This window comes from Microtus oregoni, unplaced genomic scaffold, assembly GCF_018167655.1.
Source record: "Microtus oregoni isolate MIOR12 unplaced genomic scaffold, Mior012 000049F_ref0000343, whole genome shotgun sequence".
Taxonomy (NCBI): Eukaryota; Metazoa; Chordata; class Mammalia; order Rodentia; family Cricetidae; genus Microtus; species Microtus oregoni.
In genome coordinates, this window is record NW_024543223.1 from 14,756,878 (window position 1) to 14,781,532 (window position 24,655).

Here is a 24,655-nt window from a genome sequence, read left to right on the forward strand (position 1 = left end):
AGTACTCTGTCTTAGAACGTTTAGTATTGTTTGAAAATAGAGAGTGATAAAAGCCTAGATAGTCATATTGCTTGGCCGACTTTTAGAAGTTTAGCTTGAGACGAGGGCCCTGTGAATGAGGTGATGGTGAGTACAAATAGAAGAGATGTGTGTCAGGGCTATTTAAGAGTTAGTAGGAAGAAGAAACGAGTTTAATAGAGAGATGGTCATGATATGATAGAATGCATGCGTTAGAAACTTAGCAATGAGTTAGTTCCAATTTGCATGTGTTGTCTTTAAGGAGCCCATGGAACATTCAAGAAGTGTCTTATACTTGTATATAAGATGTTAAAATTTTGAAAACAGCTGGCTATTATGTGACAAAACTTCTGCTAGGGAGACAGTGCACACATCTTCTTACTCAGATAGGGATCCCACAATAAACTAAAGTACAGATACCACTGAAATCCAACTTGGTGAACCAATGAGTTTTATTGGAGTTACTTACAGAAATATGGGTGAGAGATTACTTATAGGAGCAGAAATGACTCATAGACATCTGTATCACCAAAGCCCACCCTAGACTTGCTGACAGCTCACAAAGTTGGGAACCTGGATCATACTATCTATACAGTCTGCAGATAGCTTATCAGGTTGGGGGATGTCTTTTCCAGGTGCCTCAGTTATTCTAATCTTCCAACTGGCAGCTCACCTGGTTTCTGCTCTTCCAGGCTGCTGGTCTGGTGTTTTTGCAGGTGGCTTGTGGTTCTGGTCAGTTTGGGTGATTTCCTGAATCTATTTTGAGTTGTTTACCTTCTGTTTAAGGAGCTCCCCCTTAGGATGGACAGTTTCAATCTAGCAGGAAACTCTTAGATAACACTTGGCTAGCTCATAAATGAAAAATAGAATTGCATGTTTGGATAAAATAGCCTAGGGAACAAAGAGTGACTATTGCCATAGAAAACTCTAAAGAGAGCAATTCTTTAAGAGATAGGCAAAAGTTATACTTACTAATGCTGGATATTTTGTCCTTTATTTTAGAATGATGCTGAAACATTACAGAAGTGTCTTATTTTGTGCTATGAACTGTTGAAGCAGATATCCATTTCAACTGGAATTGGTGCAACCATGAATGGGATCATTGAATCTTTGGTACACTGCTGGTCTCTGAGGCCTTATACTCCTGTATCTTATTATATAATATGTTTATTAGTGCTTTAAATAATTAAAAGTCTACCATTTGAAAAATTTGATAAATATAAATAGTGAACTATGTATATCCATAATGACTACTTCATAGTATGAGGAATAAATAAGATAATGCATTTTTATAGTCATCATTTAAAATAAAATATAAACTGTTTCTTTAGAATATGTTCATTGAATGCATATTATCTGAGAAATGTTTAAAATATAGTATATTGCTGGGCGGTGGTGGCGCACGCCTTTAATCCCAGCACTCGGGAGGCAGAGGCAGGTGGATCTCTGTGAGTTCGAGACCAGCCTGGTCTACAAGAGCTAGTTCCAGGACAGGCTCCAAAACCACAGAGAAACCCTGTCTCGAAAAACCAAAAAAAAAAAAAAAAAAAAAAAAAAAAAAAACATATAGAATGCTATCCTGAATCCTCTGCTCAAGTGAGGGCAATAGTGTTAAAAAATAGATACTATGTATATTTATGTGTTCGTGTGTGACAATAACAAAGAGGCCCTCAATTTCTAAGGGGTGTGGGGCGCATGCAGTGGGTGATAGGGGACATGAGAGGAGCAAAGGGAAGCGGGGAAAGGTGTTGTAATTAAAATATAAAAATTAGTTACTTAGGCTATTGACACTGGTTATGAAGATTTCAGTGGTCACAAGTTAACTTAGTAATTGCAGGGTTTGACCTATTTGAGGAGAATGATCCTGTTATATCTTAAGATATGTGAAGAGAGGGAAGAACATTTAAAACCAGAGCCATATGTAAATATTAAAAACTAGTTTAGATTGATACATACTACAATAATAGTGTGGGAAGTCCTCTGTATATGTGTTGCATTTATTGGTTAATGAATAAAGCTGTTTGGACCAATGGCTTAGCAGAGTAAAGCCAGGCAGCAAATCAAAACAAAGTCAAAGGGATGCTTTGTAGCTGCCTAAGGTAGGTGCCCAAGAAGCAAGAGGTAACAAACCACGAGCCTTGTGTTAAAATGTAAACTAATAGAAATTGGTTAATTTAAGATATAAGCGCTAGCGAGCAATACACCTAAGCAATTGGCCAATCAGTGTTGTAATTAATACAGTTTCTGTTATTCAGGTCTGAGTGGCTGGGAATGAAGGAAAGAGCAGTATCCTTTTATATAGTAACAGTTTTAAAGATGGAAGAATATAAAATTTGTATAATTTTATCATTTACATTCTGTAACACTATTTAGAATATATAGGATTAACTCTATGTTAATCTAATGCTATGTTAAAAATAGTACTTTTGGGGGCTGGAGAGATGGCTCAGAGGTTAAGAGCATTGCCTGCTCTTCCAAAGGTCCTGAGTTCAATTCCCAGCAACCACATGGTGGCTCATAACCATCTGTAATGGGGTCTGGTGCCCTCTGCTGGCCCGCAGGCATACACACAGACAGAATATTATATACATAATAAATAAATAAATAAATAAATAGTACTTTTACTGATTTCTTTTTGCTTTAATATGGATTTTAAAATAACCAAAATGACATGTAGTTTCTGTTTGTGACCTCTGTTTTATTTCTGTTGAGTGATACTGAATGAACATGCTAACATCACAGTGAAGCATGTCTGAAAGGAGTAGGAAGGACTGCACCTTATATTAAGGAATTTGTCTCATTCTGTTAGCATTGGGAAGCTGAATCAGATTTAGCAGATGTGGGAATGTTACATATTGAAACGGGAAAATTTCTCTGTGTTCTGTTTAATCAACTTTATAATTACCTCTTTTCATTTTTTTAACTGAAAACTTTCTTTTTTAATATCTGTAATAGTATGGAAATGAAATAGCCTTACAAAATCATATGGAAACCATCAATTTGACCTTAATTTTAATATAGCATTGTAAATTTTTTGCCTTGTTAAAATTTAATTTTTACTTCATTGTAGATTCTTCCTGGAATAATAAGTGTTCATCCTGTAGTAAGAAATCTGGCTGTTTTGTGCTTGGGATGCTGTGGACTACAGAGTCAGGATTTTGCAAGTAAACACTTTATGTTATTCTTACAGGTAGGATTGATTTTATGACAAAAATCATGTGTCTGTTTCCTGAAATACTCTGTATCTCTAGCCATATGTTAATATTCTGGATGTGTTCAGATGCTTATTGATGATTGTGAATAATCTTTAGGGATTCAGTTTTTTCTTGATATCTTATCAAGATGTTCTTATAGAAAGAGATTGAAATAACAGTTTAAGATGATCATGTACCATGTATGAGTGCATATTATTTGCTGTCAGTGTCCTCTGCTTAGGATAAAAACAGTAGGTAAGTGATAAAGAGAACCCACTTAAGTCTGTGCTGAAGGGGAAACAATAGCATAGAGCATAGCAGCAGCAGGAATAGGAATGAGAAGAGGGTGAGGAACTATTTCATTGACGTGGCCTTAGTCATATTTTGACATTCAGGATCATAGAGAAAAGTTAAAAGAGCAAGCCTTATAAATACCTCGGTTCCTTTTTTTCTTAAAGATTTTATTTTTCTGTGTATAGTGTGTGTGTGTGTGTGTGTACATGCACCATGGGGGGCCCACCACCCCGCTCCCAAATAAATTACACGCAGAGAGACTTATTAGTTATAAATGTCCAGCCTTAGCTTGGCTTGTTTCTTGCCAATTTTTCTTAAATTATCCTGACTACCTTTTACCTCTGGACTTTTTATCTTTCTCTATTTCTGTATACCTTTCTTTCCTTCTTACTCTGATTGGCTGGGTGACTGGCCCCTGATGTCCTCTTTTTCTTGTTCTTTTGCTCCTCTGACTCATTTTTCCTATTTATTCTCTCTGCTTGCTAGCCCCACTCATCCTTGCTTCTGCCTCACTATTGGCCATTCATCTCTTAATAGGATCATGTGTTTTAGGTAGGCACAGTAACACAGCTTCACAGAGTTAAACAGATGCAGCATAAACAAAAGTCACACACCTGATAATAATATTACCCAACACTTAACTGCTGAGCAACCTCTCCACCTCAGACATCTCAGCTTCTTAGTGAAGAGAAGAGCAGAGGAGAAAGATCTTGGGGTGGTACCTTGCTTTGCCTGTTGGAGGAACAGGAGGACATACCACTAGGAAAGTCTAAGCAAAGTTATGGATATCAGGAGAAAGAGCTGGCAGGATGTTCATATCTTCTAAGAACTTACCCTGTAAAATAGAGATTTCCAATATAAATGATTCAGGGAAGAAAATTTATTTGGTTTTGATTATTTTGTCTGTAGCCTTCCTGCCCCATATTCTTTTACCTCTCATAACCTCTCTTCTGCCTTAATGTCACATGTGTCCTGTGTATCTTTTCTTGAGCATAACCCCACCCCACTTATATACATCCTATAAATACTGTTGGCTCGGGAGTCTAAGTTATCTCACTTAATAAAATTGTTGGGTCCGACCATGTTTTTAAAGTTAAAAGTATTTGTGGATGATTGATTGAAGGGGAGAAAACTTCTGAAGTTTGCCTATATTTTGTATACTATTCTGAGTTGTGGTTTTTAATTTTTTTAATTTTTTATTGTTTAGCCTTTTTTTAGTTTTCACAAGAGTTCATGATCAAAAGAAGATTACTAAGTAGATTCAATTTTGTATCTTCATAAAGGTTGGATTATTTTTTAACTTTTCTTTATATTGTGAGGCAGGGTTCCTTTATGTAGCCCTGGCTATCCTGGACCTCATTTTATAGACTAGATTGACCTTGAACACAGAGGTATGCCTGCCTCTGTCCCCGAGTGCTGAGGTTAAAGGCGTGCACCACCATGCCCAGCTCTATGAAAGTTTTTTTGTTTTTTGTTTTTTTTTTTTTTTTAAAAAAACCAAAGTATTCTTAAGGCTTTCATTGGACTATTTTTAGATGAGTGAAATGTCTATACTGGGATTAGAAAAACTTAAGTGCTAATAATAAAAATTTATATATAAAGATTTGTTATAAAATCAGAAGAGGGCAATTATTTCATCTTAGAATCTCCTTTGGACTGAATATTGGTAGCTATTGCTTGATATTAGGGGCATGAGTGTAACAAGGAAACTGTGGATGCTGAGGTAATAATGTATCTGAAGTTATGAGAGCCATCAAAATGACATATTAAGAGTATTTGGTTTTGTCAGATTTACAGGATTCATTCTCAAAACATGTAGTGGATATGTTCTTGAAATTCTTGTCTGAAGGCGTAAGTCACAAACAATCCCACACCAGTTTGGAATTATGATTAATAGAATGGTTATTTATTTAAGGGGGAAAAACTTACAGATCACCATCCCAGACAACATCCCTCTGTGCAATCAGGAAGGGAGCCTAGTCGCCAGAAGCAGAGCCCTAAGCCAGAGAGTAAACAGAGGGAAGTGGCTGCTTTTTTTAAAGGGAGAGAGACCACGCCCCAATGGGCTGGTATCTCAGCTGCTATTGGCTGAAGGAGCAGAAGGAGGAGCTCCCACAACACTTGTCAGTTTTGAAAATAAGTCATTTTTCTAACTATACTAATTTGATCAACATAGAGGTGATTTTTGGTTATTTTAAAGATCAAATTACATTGAATAGTATAGTTAATTCACAACAGAATCTCTTCCCCCCATGGTTTTGGAATTTGCTGTGTAGTTCTCAGGATAGACTTAAACTGTTTGTGTACATATGCAGAGATCTATGTTGGGTATCTTCCTCAGGTTATAGTCTAACTTTGAGACAAGGATTGCTCACTGAACCAGGACCTCCTTGATTTGGTTAGGTTGGTTGGCCAATGAGCACTAGGGATCCACCTGTCTCTGTTCCCCAGCGGCGGGGTTATATAGATGTGCACTGCTATGTAACTAGCTTCCTGTGTGGGTGCTGCTTATCTGAAAGGCTTGTGTTTGACAGGCACTTAAGCAACTAGGCCATCTCCCTAAACTACTTTATTGAAGCATCTTGTTGACAACTTAATTCATTATATGAAATCTGAATTTAAGTGAAGAGAAAAATTTTGCTTAAAAGGAACGTAAATGTACTAATATTGTAATAAAATTTTAAACTCATTAAAATGTACTGTTTTTTTTTGTTTCTGTTTGTTTGCTAGGCAGAGAGAACAGTTTACATATGATTATACAGTTTTTTTCTGGATCTTAGAAAATGATAAAATTTTACCGTAGTTGAGTTCTATTTTTCTTATCAATCCAGCCAGACAGTGACTTCAAAATCTTTTTCCACTGCAAAGATTGATTTAATGACTAAAGTTCTATTATGAGATAAATAAATAATTTGTTTTTTAAAAGTGAAATTTTAATTATAATTCTGAAAAGTGTTGTTTTTACTTAACACTGTCATTGAAATTTAACTAGGAAAGATACTAATTTTACTTAGAATATAGTATTAAGTTGTTTTGCTGAATTTTTGAGGGTTTCTAATTGTAGGTTTTGCAAATTGATGACGTCACAATAAAAATCAGTGCTTTAAAGGCAATCTTTGACCAGCTGATGACATTTGGGATTGAACCATTTAAAACTAAGAAAGCTAAGACCGTCCACTGTGAAGGTGCAGACATAAACAGTGGTGATGAAGAAGAAGAAGAAGCAGAAGATGCTGAAGAGACCGCCACAGCTAAAAATGTTCTCAAACTCCTCACTGACTTCTTAGATAGCGAGGTAGGGGATCATTCAGCTCTACAGTTATGAAACACTTGCAGCCTGTGTTTATCTTCTTTGCTCTATTTTTTTATTTTTACCAAAGTTTACCTTTGACACAATATTATTTTAAAAAATATTAGTTTAAAATTTAAATTTTACATCTTATTAGTTTTCATTATCAAATTAGTGTGCAAAGAATTGAAGGTTCCTTTGTTACAGTGTTTCTAACATAGTAACAGAAATGAATTAGAACAGATACTATTGCAAATGGGCAGTTTTCTGTTTTTAAAAATATTTTTTATTATATATATATATTTTTCCTAATTTCCTTTTGGATTGTTCACTGTTCTCAGAACAGAAATTCAGCTGAGATATGTGTGTGTAACTTTACATTTTGTGAATTGAACTGGCTTAATAACAAGTAACTTTGGAAAGGGGAATTCTTGGGATTTTTCCTCTATGTAAAACTGTTGTTTCTGAATAGGTACAATATTAATGCCATGTGTTTTGTTTCTTGTTCAATTGCTCTACCTCATCTTCTGGTACAGTGTTTGGTTTCTGAAGCAGATGTCCTTATTATATTCCTGGTATTAAGGTGAAAGTTATGAATCTTGTTAATAAATGTGGTATTGGTTATAGATTTTCATGAATGCCCTTTATCATTTTGAAAGGATTGCTTTCTATTCTTATACCCCTGGCTATTTTGTGTTTGTATTTTAATAAAAAGATAATTTAATTTTGCTGAGTGTTCCTTTTGCTTCAGTCAATATGATCATGAGGGATTTTCTTATCTTTGATTTGTTGATAATGGTATGTAACATTCATATTTGATTGTGGTATGCACCACCTGTGCATTTCTGTGATAAAATTCTGCTTGCCCATGATGCATGACCCTTTCACTGTGTTAATGAATTTGGTTTGCTACTATTTTGATGGAAAATTTTTCATCTGTTTTCATAAGTGACAGTCATCCATAGTTTTCTTATGTCTGATTTTCTTTCTCCATATTTTCTGTTGCTTACCTAATTCTAAACCTTGTTTACTTTACAGTCAGATTTGCTCTTTTCTTGTTCAGTGAGACATAATTTAGGTTATTGATTTGAGTTTTTTTTTTTAAATATAGCTATATCTTACTACAAAACTTGGCTCTGACCACTATTTATTGTAATCCTCTAAGTATTTTATTTTAGTTCTGTTTTTTGAGACAACCATATTCTGTAACCCAGGTTAGTTTATAATTTACTTTGTAGGCAAGACTAGCTTCAAACCTGCAGTGGTGTTTCTACTCTTATCAAATTCATGATAAAGTTAATGATTTTTGGATAGTTATTTTAAAATATCACACATAACCTTCAAAAGAAACTAGAGGTAAAACTTTCTGATTGAGTGTCATTTTTCCTAGGTGTCTGAACTCAGGACAGGAGCTGCAGAAGGATTAGCCAAGCTGATGTTCTCTGGGCTTCTGGTCAGCAGCAGGATTCTTTCTCGTCTTATTTTGTTATGGTATAATCCTGTGACTGAAGAGGATGTCCGACTTCGACATTGTCTAGGCGTGTTTTTTCCCGTGTTTGCTTTTGCAAGCAGGTATTGAGCCCTTGATAAAATCTTTATTTGAAGTCAGATTCAGCCTCCCCTGATGCACACCTGAATTATATCTATGTCGTTTTGTTGTTGATACAGCTTCTTTCAGTAGATGAATGGTAAGAACGTAGCGTACATTTTACAGAACCAGATTTTTTAAGCTTTTTCTGCATGGAAATAGTCTTATCTTCAGTAGATACATTTTGTGCATATTTTAGAATTAAACTTTTCCCTTAAATAATGTTTTGCCAACATACTAGTAAATGGAGTTTTTGGTATATCTTTTTGATCAAATCACTTTATTCAGAAGTTTGAAGTTAGGGAGGGCCAAAAAGGTTAAAGGGATCTGAAATCTTTAGCAGGGCAGATGTCCTTGGCCTTGTACTGAAAGTTCAAATTGCTTTTCAATAGGATTAATCAAGAATGCTTTGAAGAAGCCTTTTTTCCAACTCTGCAAACGCTGGCCAGTGCCCCAGCGTCATCTCCTTTAGCTGAAGTAGATGTCACAAATGTTGCTGAGTTGCTCATTGATCTGACAAGACCATGCAGATTGAATCCTCAGGGGAAGAATTCCCAAGATTATCAGGTGTGTGTGTTAGTCTGGGTGGCAAGTCCATCCACATGTGCATGAAGATCATTGTTGTCTGAGTGAAGAATTCCCTCTGCTGGGGTCTTTGAAATTGTGATGAATTACATTTATATTTTGAGGTTTTTGTTTTTCTGGCTTATAAAGCAGGTCCAAAAGGTGGAAAAGATCGTTGGGGAAATGTGGAGACATCAGGAAAATAGAAATAATGATTGCAAATGTTTCACAACCTAGAAGTTACTAAAACTTAGTATTTCCGTTACTTTTCTCCTCACCTTGCGGGGTAATCCTTGAAGTAATGACCTCTGTTATCTAAAACTCATTACATCCGCAAATGTAATGAGGACAATTTAAAGGCAAGAGTTTATTTCAAGCTCTTAAGTGGAGCATACAGGTCAACTGCTAGCTCATCTATAATTTAATTAATTTTAACTGGATTTTCAAATTCTTTAATGACATTTGCTTGAATATGTAGAAATTTGATGTCTTAATGATTTCAGATGCCAACTGGAAGTTGACAGTTTTGTTCTGTTTGTGCATTGTTATTTTATTTTATTTTTTTGTTATTTAGTGACTACTTTGTCACAGCATTATGTACTAGGAAGATTATATTAAAAAGGATATGAAGCAAAGTATGTTAAGGAACATATGTTAAGAGCCATCAAATGCTTTTGGAATTTAGGAAAATATAAGATTTGTTATAAGAATGATGAGTGTATCGTTAGTTTTATTTGCATTTCTGGGAATTAAACTAAGGTCTTGTTGCTGCTAGGCAACTGTTTTACTGCTGGATTATATCCCCAGCCCTCTTTTTATTTATTATTTTGAGACAGGGCATTATTAAGGTGCTTAAACAGCTTGGCTTCCCAAGTAGTTAGAATTACTGGTGTGTATCATCAGACCTGGCTGGAATTTGAGAAGTGGTTTGAGTAGATAGGAAAGATATGATTGCAAAGGTTGTAGTTGGCCCTATGTCAGTGTATAAATGGACTTAGTTATTAAAAAGTTAATAGGATGAGACCTGTTAACCAAGAAAATAAGGGTCACTGATGGTTATATGAGGCGAACTGGTGAGAAGATTTTGAGAAAGCTTGAGAGGCAAAAGATGATGAAATCTAAGAAAAGTCTACAATCTTAAGTGTGAGTAACAATACACTTGATAGAATGCCTGAGAGAGTGAGCAATGTAGTCTGGTGCATAGGTCAGATTGAATTGGAGTTTAAATAGGAGTTTCAGTTGATTTTTTTTTTTTTTTTTTTTTTTGAGTTGCTCAGGACTGAAATGAGTACCACTGTGGCTGGCTAGTCATTAGGTGTGCATTGACCTTTAAGGGCAGTGGTGTGAGTTTGGAAAAGGCCCACTTTGATCAGCCTGGATCATTTCAAAAGCTGGGTGATACTTCAGTCCTAAAGGAGATAGATCTGCTCTTTGTACCGTAGTACCCACTATGTCTAATAAAGGAAGGAGTTTCTTTTGGAGGCAAGGAGATAAAATTTAGGTTTAAGCATTTTGCAAGATAGTTAGAAATATTTTGTTTGATATATAGAACTATATTATGATAAAGCATTCTCATTTTATAAAGATTCTTCTTTTTAATTTTTTAGGCCTTAACAGTACATGACAATTTGGCTATAAAAATTTGTAATGAGATCCTCACAAGTCCATGGAAACCAGAAAATCGGGTTTATACAAAAGCTTTGAGTTCTATAGAACTCAGTAGCAGTGTTACAAAAGATCTCCTGCTTCTATTGGATGAGATTCTGGAGGTAAAACAGTTTTTAATACTCTCAAGTAGTTTGTGTTCATATTTATCAGAATGGAATTTAGATGGGTGTATTAAGTATTACCTGTTATTATATATTTTACCTGTTCATTAGAAATAATTGTTTCCTTCATGAATTTTATATAATTTTAAGAATGTTTTCAAACAACTTGATATTGGCGTATAACTTTTATTTATTTTATATCCCCCCACCCCCCCAGCAAGTAACAGATAGAACATGTCTGAGAGCTTTGGAGAAAATCAAGAATCAGTTAGAAAAAGGGACTAAAGAACTGGACCAGGTTGTAGTAGCACAGGACCAAGCACAGGATACCAACACTACTACAGCTCTTCAGAATGAAGATGGTAATTACATTCTCACTTGAATATCTGTGAAATTATAGTTTTCATCTCTACTGAGAATTTTATTCTGTTTTGATTGAATTTAAGAAATGAACAAGAATCTTTGAATCTCTTGGAAAAAGCTATTATATGTGTATTTATTCCACTTTTCAATGTATTTGAGTACGTTTCTTACTAACCATCTTGCCAGGAGCTTCATTTTGTAGTATTCACATTTTTGGAATGGGGATTTATTGTAACCATTGGTAGCAGCTAATAGAACTATTTTCTGTTTGTTTTATGTGAGATAAAAGGATCACTTAAAAAAACAAGACTGTCTTTTGTTTGTATTTTTTATGATTCCATGTATAGAAGCATATATGACTCCTTTGAGGGATGTAAAAGGAGCTCAGACATCAAAATCCACACAACGAAAGACTAACAGAGGTAAGATATGGACTGACCTCATCTTACAACTGTTTTCAATTTAAAATACTAACTTTACTCTCTTAGGAATAAAAATTCTCAAATGTCTTAGGTATACTTAAGTTTCTTTTACTCTCTTCAGCTGATGGAAATTCTTGATTTTTCTGAGGAATGTAAGATCATTATGCTCCAGAGGCTTTTAAATAAAAAATATCAAAAAGATTATACAATTAAGGGCTTTTTGTAGGTAAATCAAGAATATGTTAAACTGCCAGGTCTGGTGGCACATGCCTTTAATTCCAGCATTTGGGAGATAGAGGCAGGTGGATCTCTGAGTTCAAAGTCAGACTGTCCTACACAGTGAGTACTGAGACAGCCAGGGCTATGTAGAGAACCCTGTATCAAACAACAAAAGCCAACCAAACAATACAAGGTTAAATAATAGTTTTATAGTTTTAGTAGTATTAGAATTTTTGTGTCAATGAGCACTTTTTTCCCCTTTTACTTTCTTTTTCCCATCTAATTTCATCTTTTTTTTTTTTCCAAACTCAATTTCCCAAGGGGTATCCAACAGTAGAATATTTGTTAGGATAAATTCATGCTTGCTGGTAGGGGACCATGTGGAAAACATCTGAAATTCAAGGCCTTTTTAATTGTTTTATTAATTCCTTATTACAAAAGCAATGCATGCTTATTACAGAAGAATAAGAAAGTACATCCAAGCAGACCTACCATCAAGAACACTAATAGTCCCACCCATGAGCCAAACATGATTTTAATTATTGAAAATAGTTTTATGGCTCTGTTCTAAGTATATTTAATCTTTTCTAGCATAGAATCTGGCCATAATATTGTTTCATTGCAAACAATTATTTAAACACCAATTACTGGATATTGTTCGAAATTAGTTCCATATTCTTGGATGCCTTCCTGGGGGATAAATACATTAGTGAAAGCAAATAAATAAACGGAGGAGGAAATATATAACAATGAGTAGGGCATATACAGTTATATAAATTGTCAAATGAACAATTGATTTTGATCAGATTACTTTTAGTTACAGAATAAAGTATGAGAACTCCTTTTTTATTTTTTTTAATTCCAAACTTAATGTATACATACTACATTGTAGGCCAGATTTAGTATGTCTCTTTTCTCTTTTTCTTAAATTTTATTTTCTTCTCTTTTTCTTCTTTCTTTCTTTCTTTCTTTCTTTCGTTCTTTCGTTCTTTAAATCAGAATAGGTTTTCATATATCTTAGGTTAACTTCGAACTCTCACTATTGACCTTGAACTTCTGATTACAGGTTGGGAATATAGGTGGTATACCACCATGCTCCATTTTACATAGTCTCTCAAACCACGGCTTTGTACATGCTAGGTGAACACTCTACTCACTGAACTACATTCCCTAGTCCTTACTTCTCAACCTTGTAAAATAGTCTAAAGGGTAAACCCTGGTGTATAGAGATCTGCTTTTTGTTTTGTTTTGTTTTTATAACATTGAATTTTATTTAAGAGCACATTTGAACTTGAACCTGCCATGTATACGTAATTTAAGTATTTTACAAGAAGACTGTATCTTGCTGTTTAAATTTGAAGTCAGGTATGATAATGTCAGGATATAACAACAGCTGTTCTAGAGACTGTGTGGGGATAGCTTGAGCCCATTAGTTTGAGGCCAGTCTAGCTAGGCAACATAGTGCTTCAAAGATAAATACATATAACAAAAACAGTTTCGTTTTGGAGCTCTTCATTGACTAAATTTGCCTTTGTAACCTTTTTGTTAGTTTTTTCATATACGCTGTACCCTTGCTGAAAGAAAATCATCATATATGAGTGTTACCTTGCGTGTGTGCAAGAGTATGCATGCGGGTGTTGCTTCTTAGTCACAGTCTACTTGTTTCTGAGACAAGAGTTCATCACTGGTCTAGAGCTCTCCCAAGTATAGAGCCCTAGGGATCTGTGGGTCTCTGCCTTCCCAGTGCTGGGATTATAAGCTTGTGCCACCACACCTGACTGTTATGTGGGTTCTGGCATTTAAACTCTACTCCTCAGAACCAGCACTTTGCCAACTGAGCTGTCATACCAGCCTAAAATGTTTTTATTACCGCATATGGCGAGCTGAAGTTTGCCTCTTTGTCATGTTTGTCATGTATTTGTAGTGTTCATCCAAAGAAATTTATATAAATTTTAGTCTTTTTTTCCCTCGTCTGTGGTGTAGTGAAAGCATCAAGGTGGCTCTAGGAATAAGGAAATGTGTTGAAGAAGATTGTTGTGCTGAAAGTAAAGATTTAGATAGCATGGAAACTATATTTAGAAACATGAAACTATTCGAAATTTTGCTAATAAATTATACTGTCTTTAAGGACGGAAAAAAGCGCCACCTTCATCTAGGACTAACAGGAGGCGTCAGGCTCCTGAGACTGACTCCGAAAGGTATGTCGTATGTTTCTACAAGACACAGAAGATGCCAATCACTTTAATTTTGCTCAGAAGTAGAAAACTATAATTTTCTTGTGAGAGAAACTAATATTACAAGATAATAAAAGCCATAAATAATCTGTGACTTTGGCAAACAATTAAAATTATCCATCAGGAACATTAGACTTATGAAGATATATATATTTTTATTCATTGCCATTGTACTTAGTTACTACTTAGTTTAATGTGTTCTCATTTTTCATGTATTCTTATTCTCATTACCTGACTTTGTGTATATGACTCTGTATCTTTCAGTTACAATTCTGCTTATAACTTTAGTATATTAGTGGTTAGTATTAATAGTGTTTTTTTTTTCAGTCAATGTCAAGCCATATGGAGCCTGAAAAGTTTGTAGCTCTGCATTTGTTTACTCATTTTATTGGACTGTGCCTATTCTCTTAGATTAAGTCTTAGTGGAAGGATTTAACCATGTTTTAGTGATTTATTAACTATATTAAGAGAACATAGTACTAGTTTTCACTTTAATTTCAAAACTCTCTTTAGGACAAATTGTTGTGGTCTCTATGTAATTACAAGCGTCACTATAAAAGCTTGGTGTTTGCTTCTTTCCCTATATGACACCAGGCTTTACCAGTAGATTAAACTTACCAAATTAGCTAGCTTTTCTGTGATTCATGTGGCCGGATAGCCATCCAGTCAGTGTTTTTTGGTTATTGCTTGGGATTTTAGTTTTAAGCTTAGTTAATAGACTTAGACTGTCAATTATACACTGTTAGAATATCAGAAATTAAAAGTTTTATTTATAAATATTCTGAGTTTTAAAGCTTATATCTAAATTGAATGTATTTTCAATATCTTTAGTGATCATGGTGTTCCAGAACCACCTTCAGAAGTGAAGATGAGATTACCAAGACGAGCCAAAACAGCAGCACTAATGAGAAGTAAACTTAGTCTTGCACAGTTTATTAATGAAGATCCAAGTTAAGAGAGCTGATGAGGATGGAGTCCTTTGAAGTTGTGCTTATTTCTTTGCTTTAATAGTTACTGCGCTAAAAATAAGAAATGCTTGCTGTGTTTCTGGAACATGGAGTGTTGCCACATAACTTTGGCATCTGCCAGTGTGATCCATCTGCATGAATACATGCTTGTTTTTATTAGACTGTTAAGTGAACCTAGGAACCTACTTTTAAATAGGTTCCCTAGGTGAACCTTATGAAACTATGACATTTGGAAAGATTTGTAATAAGCCCAGTAGCTTATATTTGAGAAGCTTAGATAGAGTAGATCTAACATAGGTGACGGTGTCAGACATCAAACAAATGGCATTTGAAGGGTGAAGTATGTACGTATAGTTTTAAAGAAGTGCCTATTACCATTGAGGACTGGTATAATGAACCAAAGCATTCCTTATTTACATTAAACAATGGCTTTGAGAATTGTAGGATTCCTATACTAAGTATTTATTTGATAATCTTACCTCAATGGGTAATTTTCTCTTCCTAAAGCGTTCCATATAGGAACCCTTGTTTATGAATGTTTCTGGGATTAGGGAGATGTCCACACACATTAATCATGAAGACATTGGTTTTTGGCACATCAAAATATAATCTACCTGGAATAATAAACAATACTAATGGGAAATGAAAGTTATAAGAAGTCATCTTTATAGACTGATTTATGAGCAGTTTTTTTGCTATAAATTTCAGTTACCTTTTAAAATTGTCACTTATAAAACAAATGTTTTGAAAATTGCATTGTATAAAAGTAGACCTTTATTTCTGCCATATCCAATGTAATACCTTTTATTATTCCTGGTAATGATCTTTTCTCTTTATTTTGGATAAAAATGTCCTAATATGAATTTTTTATAAATTGTGCTTCTTTAAATTTATTTGTCAGAGGCTATTTATTTCAGCTGATGTTCTGAGATGGAGTGAAGGTAATATTGGTGGTTTTTAGAACCAAAAGGCTGTTCTATGTACATAATATGTGCTTTATAGAACTCGGAAAAGGAGTCAAAGTCACAAAGGGAGAATGCTCATTGATTAAAATGAAAAGGCATGTATGTTAATGATATAAACCAGTGAAAAACACTGTTGTTCTTCATCTCTCGGTTCTGTGTCTTTTCCTGTGCTTTATATTTCTTATTGTTAAACCTCCTGTTAAATCCTTGCCTTAAAAAAATTCATGGAGAATAGGAAGTAAACCTATTAGGAATGAACTACGATCTCATTTATATATGTGTAGAATATCCAAAAGGAAAGATGCTATGATCATGTAGACACTGTACCAAAGCTTGTTTTTCTGACATAGGAAAAGCAGCTTTTAATCACTAAACCATTAGTTAGTAGTCTTAACTACTCAGATTTAGACAATAGCCATGGCTGCAGGTGTACTTTGCATCATTAGATTAGTAAGGAATATTGTCCAGCTTCTACAGGATATCCCTGTAAGCTTTGGAGTAAACTGCTTAAAAGACAGTAAAACCAACAGGTATAAAAACAGTTAACCTTTTTTTTTTTCTTCATTCAAAATTGTTAACTTAAACCAGTGTTCTTGTTTACCATGAGGTACAAATTTGCTGAAGAGTAAACATGCAATTGTGCCATTGCTCTTATGGCTCACAGATGAGAGGTTTAAATTACAGAAAGAGAACCAATAACCTAAATTTTCTTTTTACGAATGAAAACATGCTATTTGATAAGCTAATCAACCTTTTTCTATACATATATAACTTTAGAAGAGATATACTTCCAAGTGATACCTTTGCCTTTCCCAGTTTGCTTCGAGGTAGTTAGTATCCACCTGTTACACAACTGTTCATGGGTTAGGTCATTATCACACACCTTTACAATACTAGCTTTCTAAATTACAGAATCTGTATATGTCAAAAACTGCACAGAAATAGAACTGGGCAATTACCAATAAAAAGAGAAACATCAAAATCTGCTTTTGTTGCAAAATTCCACAATGGTCTTACCTAATGTTTGTTAAAAAAAAAAAACAGAATTATAATAAAAATGATTAACACTAATGATTTAATATAAAGACATCACAGGACTAGAAATATTTTAGGATCAATTGGTTTTTCATGAGAAAGAATATTGACATATAAAATAATGATAGTGCAAGGACTTTAGACTATTTTTCTTCATGTTTGAGATTTTGGTTATTAACTGTACAGCTTGCTAGAGATGCTGCTGTCAGATTCCACTCAACAGGATGATTAAGGCACATCTTAACAGGGCTCAATGGGCAGCTTGCTGTGTTCTCATCTGACAAATCCACTTTCTCATCAGCTTTCATTTGTAGTACTCTGTAATAAAGAAAAGAAAAAAGTAAGACAAAAGATTTTAAGTTTAAATTTCCACTTGTCAACCTTGTAGAAGAGAAGTTTGGAATATTGTTTGCACCATAAAGCAAGTAAGCAAAGCATTTATCATCTTGACATGGCGTGGGAGGTCCTTCTGTCTATGTGTTGCTTTTATTGGTTAATGAATAAAGAAACTGGCTTGGTCTATAGCAAGGTAGAACTTAGGCAACAAAAGCTAGGCTGAATGCTGAGAGAAAGAGGGCCAAGTCAGAGAGAAGCCATGTAACCCCGCCAGAGACAGACGCTGGAAGGAACTTTACCTGGTAAGCCACAGCCACGTGTCGATACACAGATTAATGGAGATGGGTTAAATTAATGTGTAAGAGCTAGCCAATAAGAAGCTAGAGCTAATAGGCCAAACAATGATTTAATTAATACAGTTTCTGGGTGGTTATTTCGGGGCTGAGCTGCTGAGCAGCCGGAATGACCAAGCGGCCTTTCTACAACACTGACAGTTCTTGTTCTTTATGCTGCCTTAGTGATCAACAATGCCATTTTTAAGTGTGCCTCGAGGTGTTCACTCAGATACTTCAGTACAAAAGATGTCAATCATTGCATTACATTAGTCTATATAAGAAAGGTGTTTTACTTACCAGAAGGTTTAGCATCAGGACTACATTTAAGAGAATGAATATTTGTTTATTCCTAATGTGTTCTAGGCTCCCTCATTTTAATTTCATAGCTAACCAAGGTTGTATATTTACAGTGATAAGCTGAGTCTCTGAAAGTTAAGTACAAATATGATGTCATACTGTAACTGGTGTAGAACTGGAAACATAACCCCTTCTCTTTCTCTTGCTCTGTTAGCTTTCTAGTGGACTGAATAATCATTAGGAGTAGATATAAAAAGTAGGTATGTTTGGTAGAAGAATGCCAAGTTGTCTAGCCTATCTTATCCGGTGGTCAGCTTAACGCAGGAAGAGGCAGCTCCTATTACGTAAGACTCCTTTCTTCCCTCCCCCTCTTTCTCTTCCTCTCTCCCTCCCTCCTTGCCTCCTTCCCTTCTTTCTTCCTTAGATTAATGAAGTTGATGGCTTTTATTTGAATTTAGGTTGGGTTAGTGAGATGTCTTCCTGTGGTTAATCTCTAATGCATGCCCTCTGGTTCTTGCAAGACTCTTATTTCACATGTTAATGGGCACAGTCCTATTTGTTCCTGAATGCCATCATAGGTAACCTCGCCCTCCACTAAGCTTAATCAGACATTTCAATGTTTCAGAGCCTGACCCAAATCTCACATCTCAGAACCTATTTTAGTACTTGGTAGAATAATGACAGAACTTTTCTTGGCTCTGTTATTGTTTTATGTCTGATATCCTTTTTCTAGATCTTAAAGGAGATTGACACACTTAACTGGAGATAAAACAATGCTGAATATGTGGCAAGTTGCTCAACAAAAACAAAAACATAAAAATAGAAATAATGTAATGCCTAGAATAATCCAGCTCTTTAAATTTATGCAAGCTTGAGTCCAGAGGAAAAGTTATTCCACTTTACTTTATACTGTTAGTTTAAATGGAATACAACTCTTAAGCCTTTTCCAGCTATGAATCTTCCTATTGGTAATGAGAATATTGAGATATCTCAGTGTGACTTGATAGAGCTGGGCAGCAGCACATTCAGATCCCTTAACCTATTTTTGATTGTTCTGTACAATTTACAGCTATTAGTACACCAAACCTGCTATACTGTGTTCTAATACCACTGGCAGTCTCAGTGTTTTTTTTTTTTTCCAGGCACAAGCATTTTCTACTAAAAACATGGTTTCAATTTATATAATTATACTAGACAAAACAAAAAACTATGTCAGCTTGTTAGTCATAGAAATATATTAAGCAAAAGTAAAAACAGATGCAATTTGTAAATATTAATATGTTTAAAATAAATTTTGCTTGATCAATGACAGAAAGGTCTAAATGACTATCAGAGATGTCTGAATGGGACTTAAATTTGGGTCCTCTGAGAGAGTAATATGTGTCCTTAACTGCTGAACCATTTTTCTAGCAGAAAAAACACTTTTGTTTTAGAGTGTTTGGTTTTGATTCTGGGTGGGGATTGAACCTAAGACATCACAGTTTGGCAGGTGATCTAAGTGATGTGCCGCTGATAGAACTGACTGTAATTTTAAATCAGGTATTTGATAGACACGTTTCTGAGAACTTAAGGTAAGCTATATGTCGATAAATTGGGTTGGCAGCTAAACATATTAAGCATAAAGCTAAGAAAAGAAAAGTCATATTGTTTCACTTGCCAATTTTTGACAATGATGCCTTTAAAGTAAGTGCTATTACTACATAAATGTCAAAGGGTGCACAAAATTATGTGTGCAGAAAAGACAAGAAATAAACTTACTATTAATTACTATTAATGTATATACTAATGTTTAATTCATATATACTTATACTATTACAAAGTTCTAAAAATGCTAATTGTCATTCTCTGACCTTATAAAAGTAAGTTTATCCTTCAGTCTATTTTTGTTTGTATGAAAAAGTTGATACTTTGTCAACTTAAACGAGCCATTTGAAATGTTTTAAAAAATCTATATATTAACTAAAATGTGTAGTACCTAATATTCTGGTCAAACGAAGAAGCTAGAGGAGTTATTTATCCTAAGTCAGGTTTCTTCTGTCAAAGCAGGAAGCTAAATAGAAGCAATGGTTGACTGGGGTAAAAGAACTCTGAAGTGGCTACCTAGACATCTCAGGTTATTTCAGTATTAGTGATCTCATGAATCCCAAGGCAATTTAAAGAGTATGTATATGTTTTTGTAATGTGTTTTTTGAGGATCATGGAACCTCAAAAATAATGAGGCTTGCTCATTAGTAGAGCTGTGGTGTCATTTAGACAGTCGACTGCATTGTTACGTAACATCGACTCCCAATAAGCTTTATCATTAGCTAATCAACATACAAAAACCCAGTAAATCTTGGTATAATCTACATGTCTGAAAATACCATTTTTATAGAACATGTTGACCAGGTTCTGTATGAAGTCTCTTCTGTAGTCACCATCTACTAAATCTTAGAGAAGTGATTTGCCCATTATGCAGCCCATTATACAAGAATCATGTATTATCTGTACCCCAGCCATCTGTTGTTCTCTGACACTACTTAACTTGTCACTTGGGAGACAGAGGTTTATTTGCTTTAGGCAGCAATAGCCCCTTGAGAGCCCTGTTGAATACATAAAGCTTCTTTGTAGTGGCAGCTAAATAAAGGGCTTGATTCCTTCATTTCTATAAAGTTAGGGCATAGATGGACATGGGATCCATGTCTGTCTTCTCAGAGGGAGTTAGAAGTCACTGTATGCACAGATAAGCTGGAATTTTGTACAGGCTTTGGATTTTACAGTGACTGTAATGTGCCTGATACCATCAAACTTAAACCAGATAACAATTCTGCATTCTGCATGACTTGTTTACTTTCCTCTAAAAATATAAATGCATTAAATATTTAATATGGCTGAGTTTGAGTCTGTAACTTATTGTCTTCATGAGTATTCAAATATAAAGTCAAGTTTATTACAAAGCTAGTAAGAGAACCTTCACTAAGCAGTTACTCAAGTGAAGGATTTTCGATGTGCTTGAGTATGATTTTGGTAGTTACTACAAAACAGCTTTTCAGCTCCTTAAGGAGCCCAAACATGCACACCAGCAGGTCTATATGGTGACTGCAAAACCTTAACCCAAATCTATCTAGTATATTAGGAATGTCAAGCTTGTTTTGTATACCTTCGGGGCTCAGTAATGACACGGGGAGAGAAGATATTCATGCATTATTAACAGAAAAATAAAACTGTAATAAAGACTTAAGAGAAAAGTTAATTTGAGGAAATTGGGAAAGCTAGGGTAAAAAACATTCAAAATAGGATAAAGATTAAGATTTATGGCTGAGGGTTTTAGAGCCCCGGTTCTGATCCCACACTTTGTTGAGTGTACATTTTTTTCTATTAGTGGAATGATTAAGTGTATTTATGTCAAGCATAGAATGTATGTAAAATTTCTGGGCCACCTACTATATAGAGCATAGTTCCTCAAGAAATGTGAGCTGATGTTACACCTGTTAAATTAAAGGATGCATGTTTTCACTGGTGGTAAAGTACGGTAGATTTGTGTGTGATTGTAGTGTCTTTAGGTAAGAAGGTTTAACTTGTGTGCAGAGGGAATAAATAGTATTAGGCCTAAGGATATCAAGTCAACAGAGCCACAGGATCTAAACTAGGTACTCAGGACTGGATTGGCACATTGCAAAGGATTATGATTTTTTTTGTCTCTCTGTATGTCTTAAGTGCAGATTTCCAATGATATGGCACTGAGGAATTTTAATGCATGGGTAGTAAGGCAGAATATTTTACATTCACTTTTGACTTGTTTATAATCTGATGTGATTATTTGGAAGAGCAGGAAAACATGGTAAGAGCACACTTGAAGTTTAATAATTGTGGAGTTTAATCCTTGATAGGACTTATTTATGGTTCACTTCCTATAAGCATATGTGCTTGATCCCCAGCCAGTCTACAGTTTTAAAAGATGTCAGAATTTTTAAAAGGTAGGGACTAATGGGATATGATTTCTCGAAGACATTAATGTTTAACCTTGTGTAAGGTTTTACAGGAGGCAAGATTAGCTGTTATAAAAGAACATGCCTGATTCTTTCATGGTTTCAATGTCTTGTCTTCTCTCTTCTTCCCCTTTGAAGTCCATGTTAGTTTCATGCTCTTAAGTCGTCAGAACCATGAACCAAGTGCTGTGGGACAATGGTTTGTACCCTGTCGATTGTATTTTAATAAAATGCTGATTGGCCAGTAGCCAGGCAGGAAGCATAGGCGGGGCAATGAGAACAGGAGAATTCTGGGAAGAAAGAAGTCCCATTCTATAGTCATGACCCAGCCACAGAAGAAGCAAGATGTGACTGCCTCACCAAATAAGGTACTGAGCCATGTGGCTAACATAGATGTGAATAATGGACTAATATAAGTTATAACTGTTAATAAGAAATCTGAACTAGTAGGCCAATCAGTTTATAACTAATGTAGACCGCTGTGTGATTTTTTTTTGGGGGTGGGGTGGGGGACTTAATGACTGGAAACTGGGAAGGACAGAAACCTCAGAAAACACCTAAGTAGGCCCTATTTCGTTTAAATACTCATTTAAAGTATTGCATTGCAGACGCAAAACCAAGAATCTTATGATTTATTCCAACAAGTTTTAGAAAGATCACATTAAAGTTTTCTTATATAAAGTGGCACAAAGCCTGTCATACTAGAATACAAGTGTTTGCTTAATAATGATATCAAAGTGTGTTAGAGTAAACCATGGTATAGAAATTCACAAGAAATGTAGAATAAAGTACTAGTTCTCTATTCTGCTAAGTAACAGACCCAGAGAGAATAGTCATGTGGATTTTGTCAAGTATTTGGATTTGTGTATTTAATTTATAGAACCTGTAGGAGTGAAGAAACTAGAAAGAGACCATTGGTCTGGGGAGAAGGGGCTTAAAGGAGAGGGACCTATTAGAACACAGCTGTTATCAAGAGAAAGATGGGAAGAAGGGTGGGAGGGTAGGTTTTGTATACTAAGAGTCTTTCAAAAAGACTTATAGAAGCCTATTTTATAAGCATATACACATATACATGTTCATATAAATTTAACTAGAGTTATCCTACATAGAAGATATGCTCTTCCTAGAAGCTATGGACTGCCAAAAAACAAAACACCTAGTACCAGGTGGGGGATGCCCCTCTTCAAGCTATTGCTGAGAGGTGTCTTGAAGGACCCTCTCTTCTTCCCCTGAAGCAACATATAGGCTATTGTCATTGCTCTTGGTTGTCCACCAGTACTTGATTTTAAGACCATATTGTTGAAAACACCGTATGTTGGCTTCAGGATGCAGAAAAATCAACTTGGTACTAACCAAGAATCTTCCTCCTTCCTGGCTTGCTGTTACTGGAATGTACTCTGGACCTATGGGCACTGTGGATAGGGTAGTTATTAGTGTTTTACCCAACTGTGAACTTTATAAAATACAGTGATGACTGATGTGGCAGAATATGCACATGGATACAGCAGTGGTACATATGTTACAATCCTGATTGGATTTACAATCCTGATTGGATTTAACTGGTACTGTATAAATTGTCAAGAAGCCATGGTTAGGTAGCTCACCAGAGCTATGGTAAACCTACTATGATTGTTCCGGTAAATGGATATAGTATCAAACTACCTCGAAATTTTTATCTGTACCCATCTATTAGAGCAGGTTTCAGACCACATCAGAGGAGTCGGTGGACAGTGATTAACATGTCTGTTGAGTGTTCGGCCACAAATGGGAACCCTTGCCCCAAGCTCAGCAACCATCATGGAAATGGACGGGGAGATTTTCAGAGCCAGACATTGGGGAGTATCAGAGTCAAACAGTGTCCTCTGGACATGACTGCAGCACTCACCAATTCACAGCAGCTGTGGTTTCCTACACAAGACAAGCCTGTGAACATTGTAGCAAGGAGGGGAAAGGGCTCGTGAATCCCTACACCAAAGTGTGGACCTATGGGCAGTTAATGACTTGTGAGGGAGAGGGAGTTAGTTTTCTTTAAAGGTGTGACTCCTGATAGATCAATTGTGGTTCTCAGTACATGGCCCCATACCCAGCAGGATATAGCTAGCACAAATTAGACTTAATAGGTTAAAGATGAGGAACACAATGTTTGGGGGTTTAAAATAATACCAGCTTGAGGTCCTGCCATGACTTAGAGTGTTTTTGCACTCTGTTCCCAACTGCTTTCTCAGGATTCATCTTAATATTGTTTCTCTTACGGCAAACAGAATTATTCGATGACTTAATTTCTTTACCTTCTGCACTATAACCAGTCGCTAGTGTAATTGCTGTCAAGTGGTGTGTTAGCAGTGGTGTTGACAGCTGATAGGCAGACCTGCTTGAAGGATGTGAAAGCTTCATGGACCAGAGATAAGCCAGCTAACAATGAGACAGTGAGGGAGCAAAACCAAAATCAACATTGGATCTCTATTTGTTAAGCATAGACTCATGACTAAAGTAAATAAATGCTTGGTGTTGGAGTGTTAGATGTCAGTGCTGTTGGTTATTTTCACTTTGTTATTTGGATCCTCACCATATGGTTTTAGTCAGTATAGTTTTAACCTTGAAAAAGAATGTACCACAACTCTTGTTCCTCATTAGCCCTTTAGACCTAGGTGGCTTAAATGAATAATCTTATACTTGGTATTACCATCTCCTTGTGTCTTCACTCAGTAAATTAAACCTGTCTGGCATCCATGAAAATAGTACTTATTCAAGTCACCCCTGGCCATCACATTGATGAGTGCATCTTTAGGTTTTACTT

General features: G+C 35.3%; 2 protein-coding genes across 3 annotated transcripts in view; one reads left to right on the top strand and one right to left on the bottom strand.

Annotated features, from left to right (window-relative positions):
• Ncapg (non-SMC condensin I complex subunit G) overlaps positions 1-14,917 on the top strand; it is a 32,038-nt gene extending 17,121 nt beyond the window's left edge. Inside the window, exons 12-21 of the mRNA XM_041636497.1 lie at positions 1,021-1,131; positions 3,089-3,208; positions 6,571-6,801; positions 8,186-8,367; positions 8,776-8,950; positions 10,555-10,716; positions 10,934-11,078; positions 11,427-11,501; positions 13,849-13,918; positions 14,786-14,917. Of these exons, the coding sequence (XP_041492431.1) occupies positions 1,021-1,131; positions 3,089-3,208; positions 6,571-6,801; positions 8,186-8,367; positions 8,776-8,950; positions 10,555-10,716; positions 10,934-11,078; positions 11,427-11,501; positions 13,849-13,918; positions 14,786-14,909 (1,395 nt within the window). The 3' untranslated portion in view covers positions 14,910-14,917. The remainder of the gene's footprint in view (positions 1-1,020; positions 1,132-3,088; positions 3,209-6,570; positions 6,802-8,185; positions 8,368-8,775; positions 8,951-10,554; positions 10,717-10,933; positions 11,079-11,426; positions 11,502-13,848; positions 13,919-14,785) is intronic.
• Lcorl (ligand dependent nuclear receptor corepressor like) overlaps positions 12,118-24,655 on the bottom strand; it is a 158,366-nt gene continuing 145,828 nt past the window's right edge. For both annotated transcript variants that reach the window (XM_041636493.1, XM_041636492.1), the window contains exon 7: positions 12,118-17,240. In XM_041636493.1, coding sequence (XP_041492427.1) covers positions 17,066-17,240 — 175 coding nt within the window. In that variant the 3' untranslated portion in view covers positions 12,118-17,065. The remainder of the gene's footprint in view (positions 17,241-24,655) is intronic.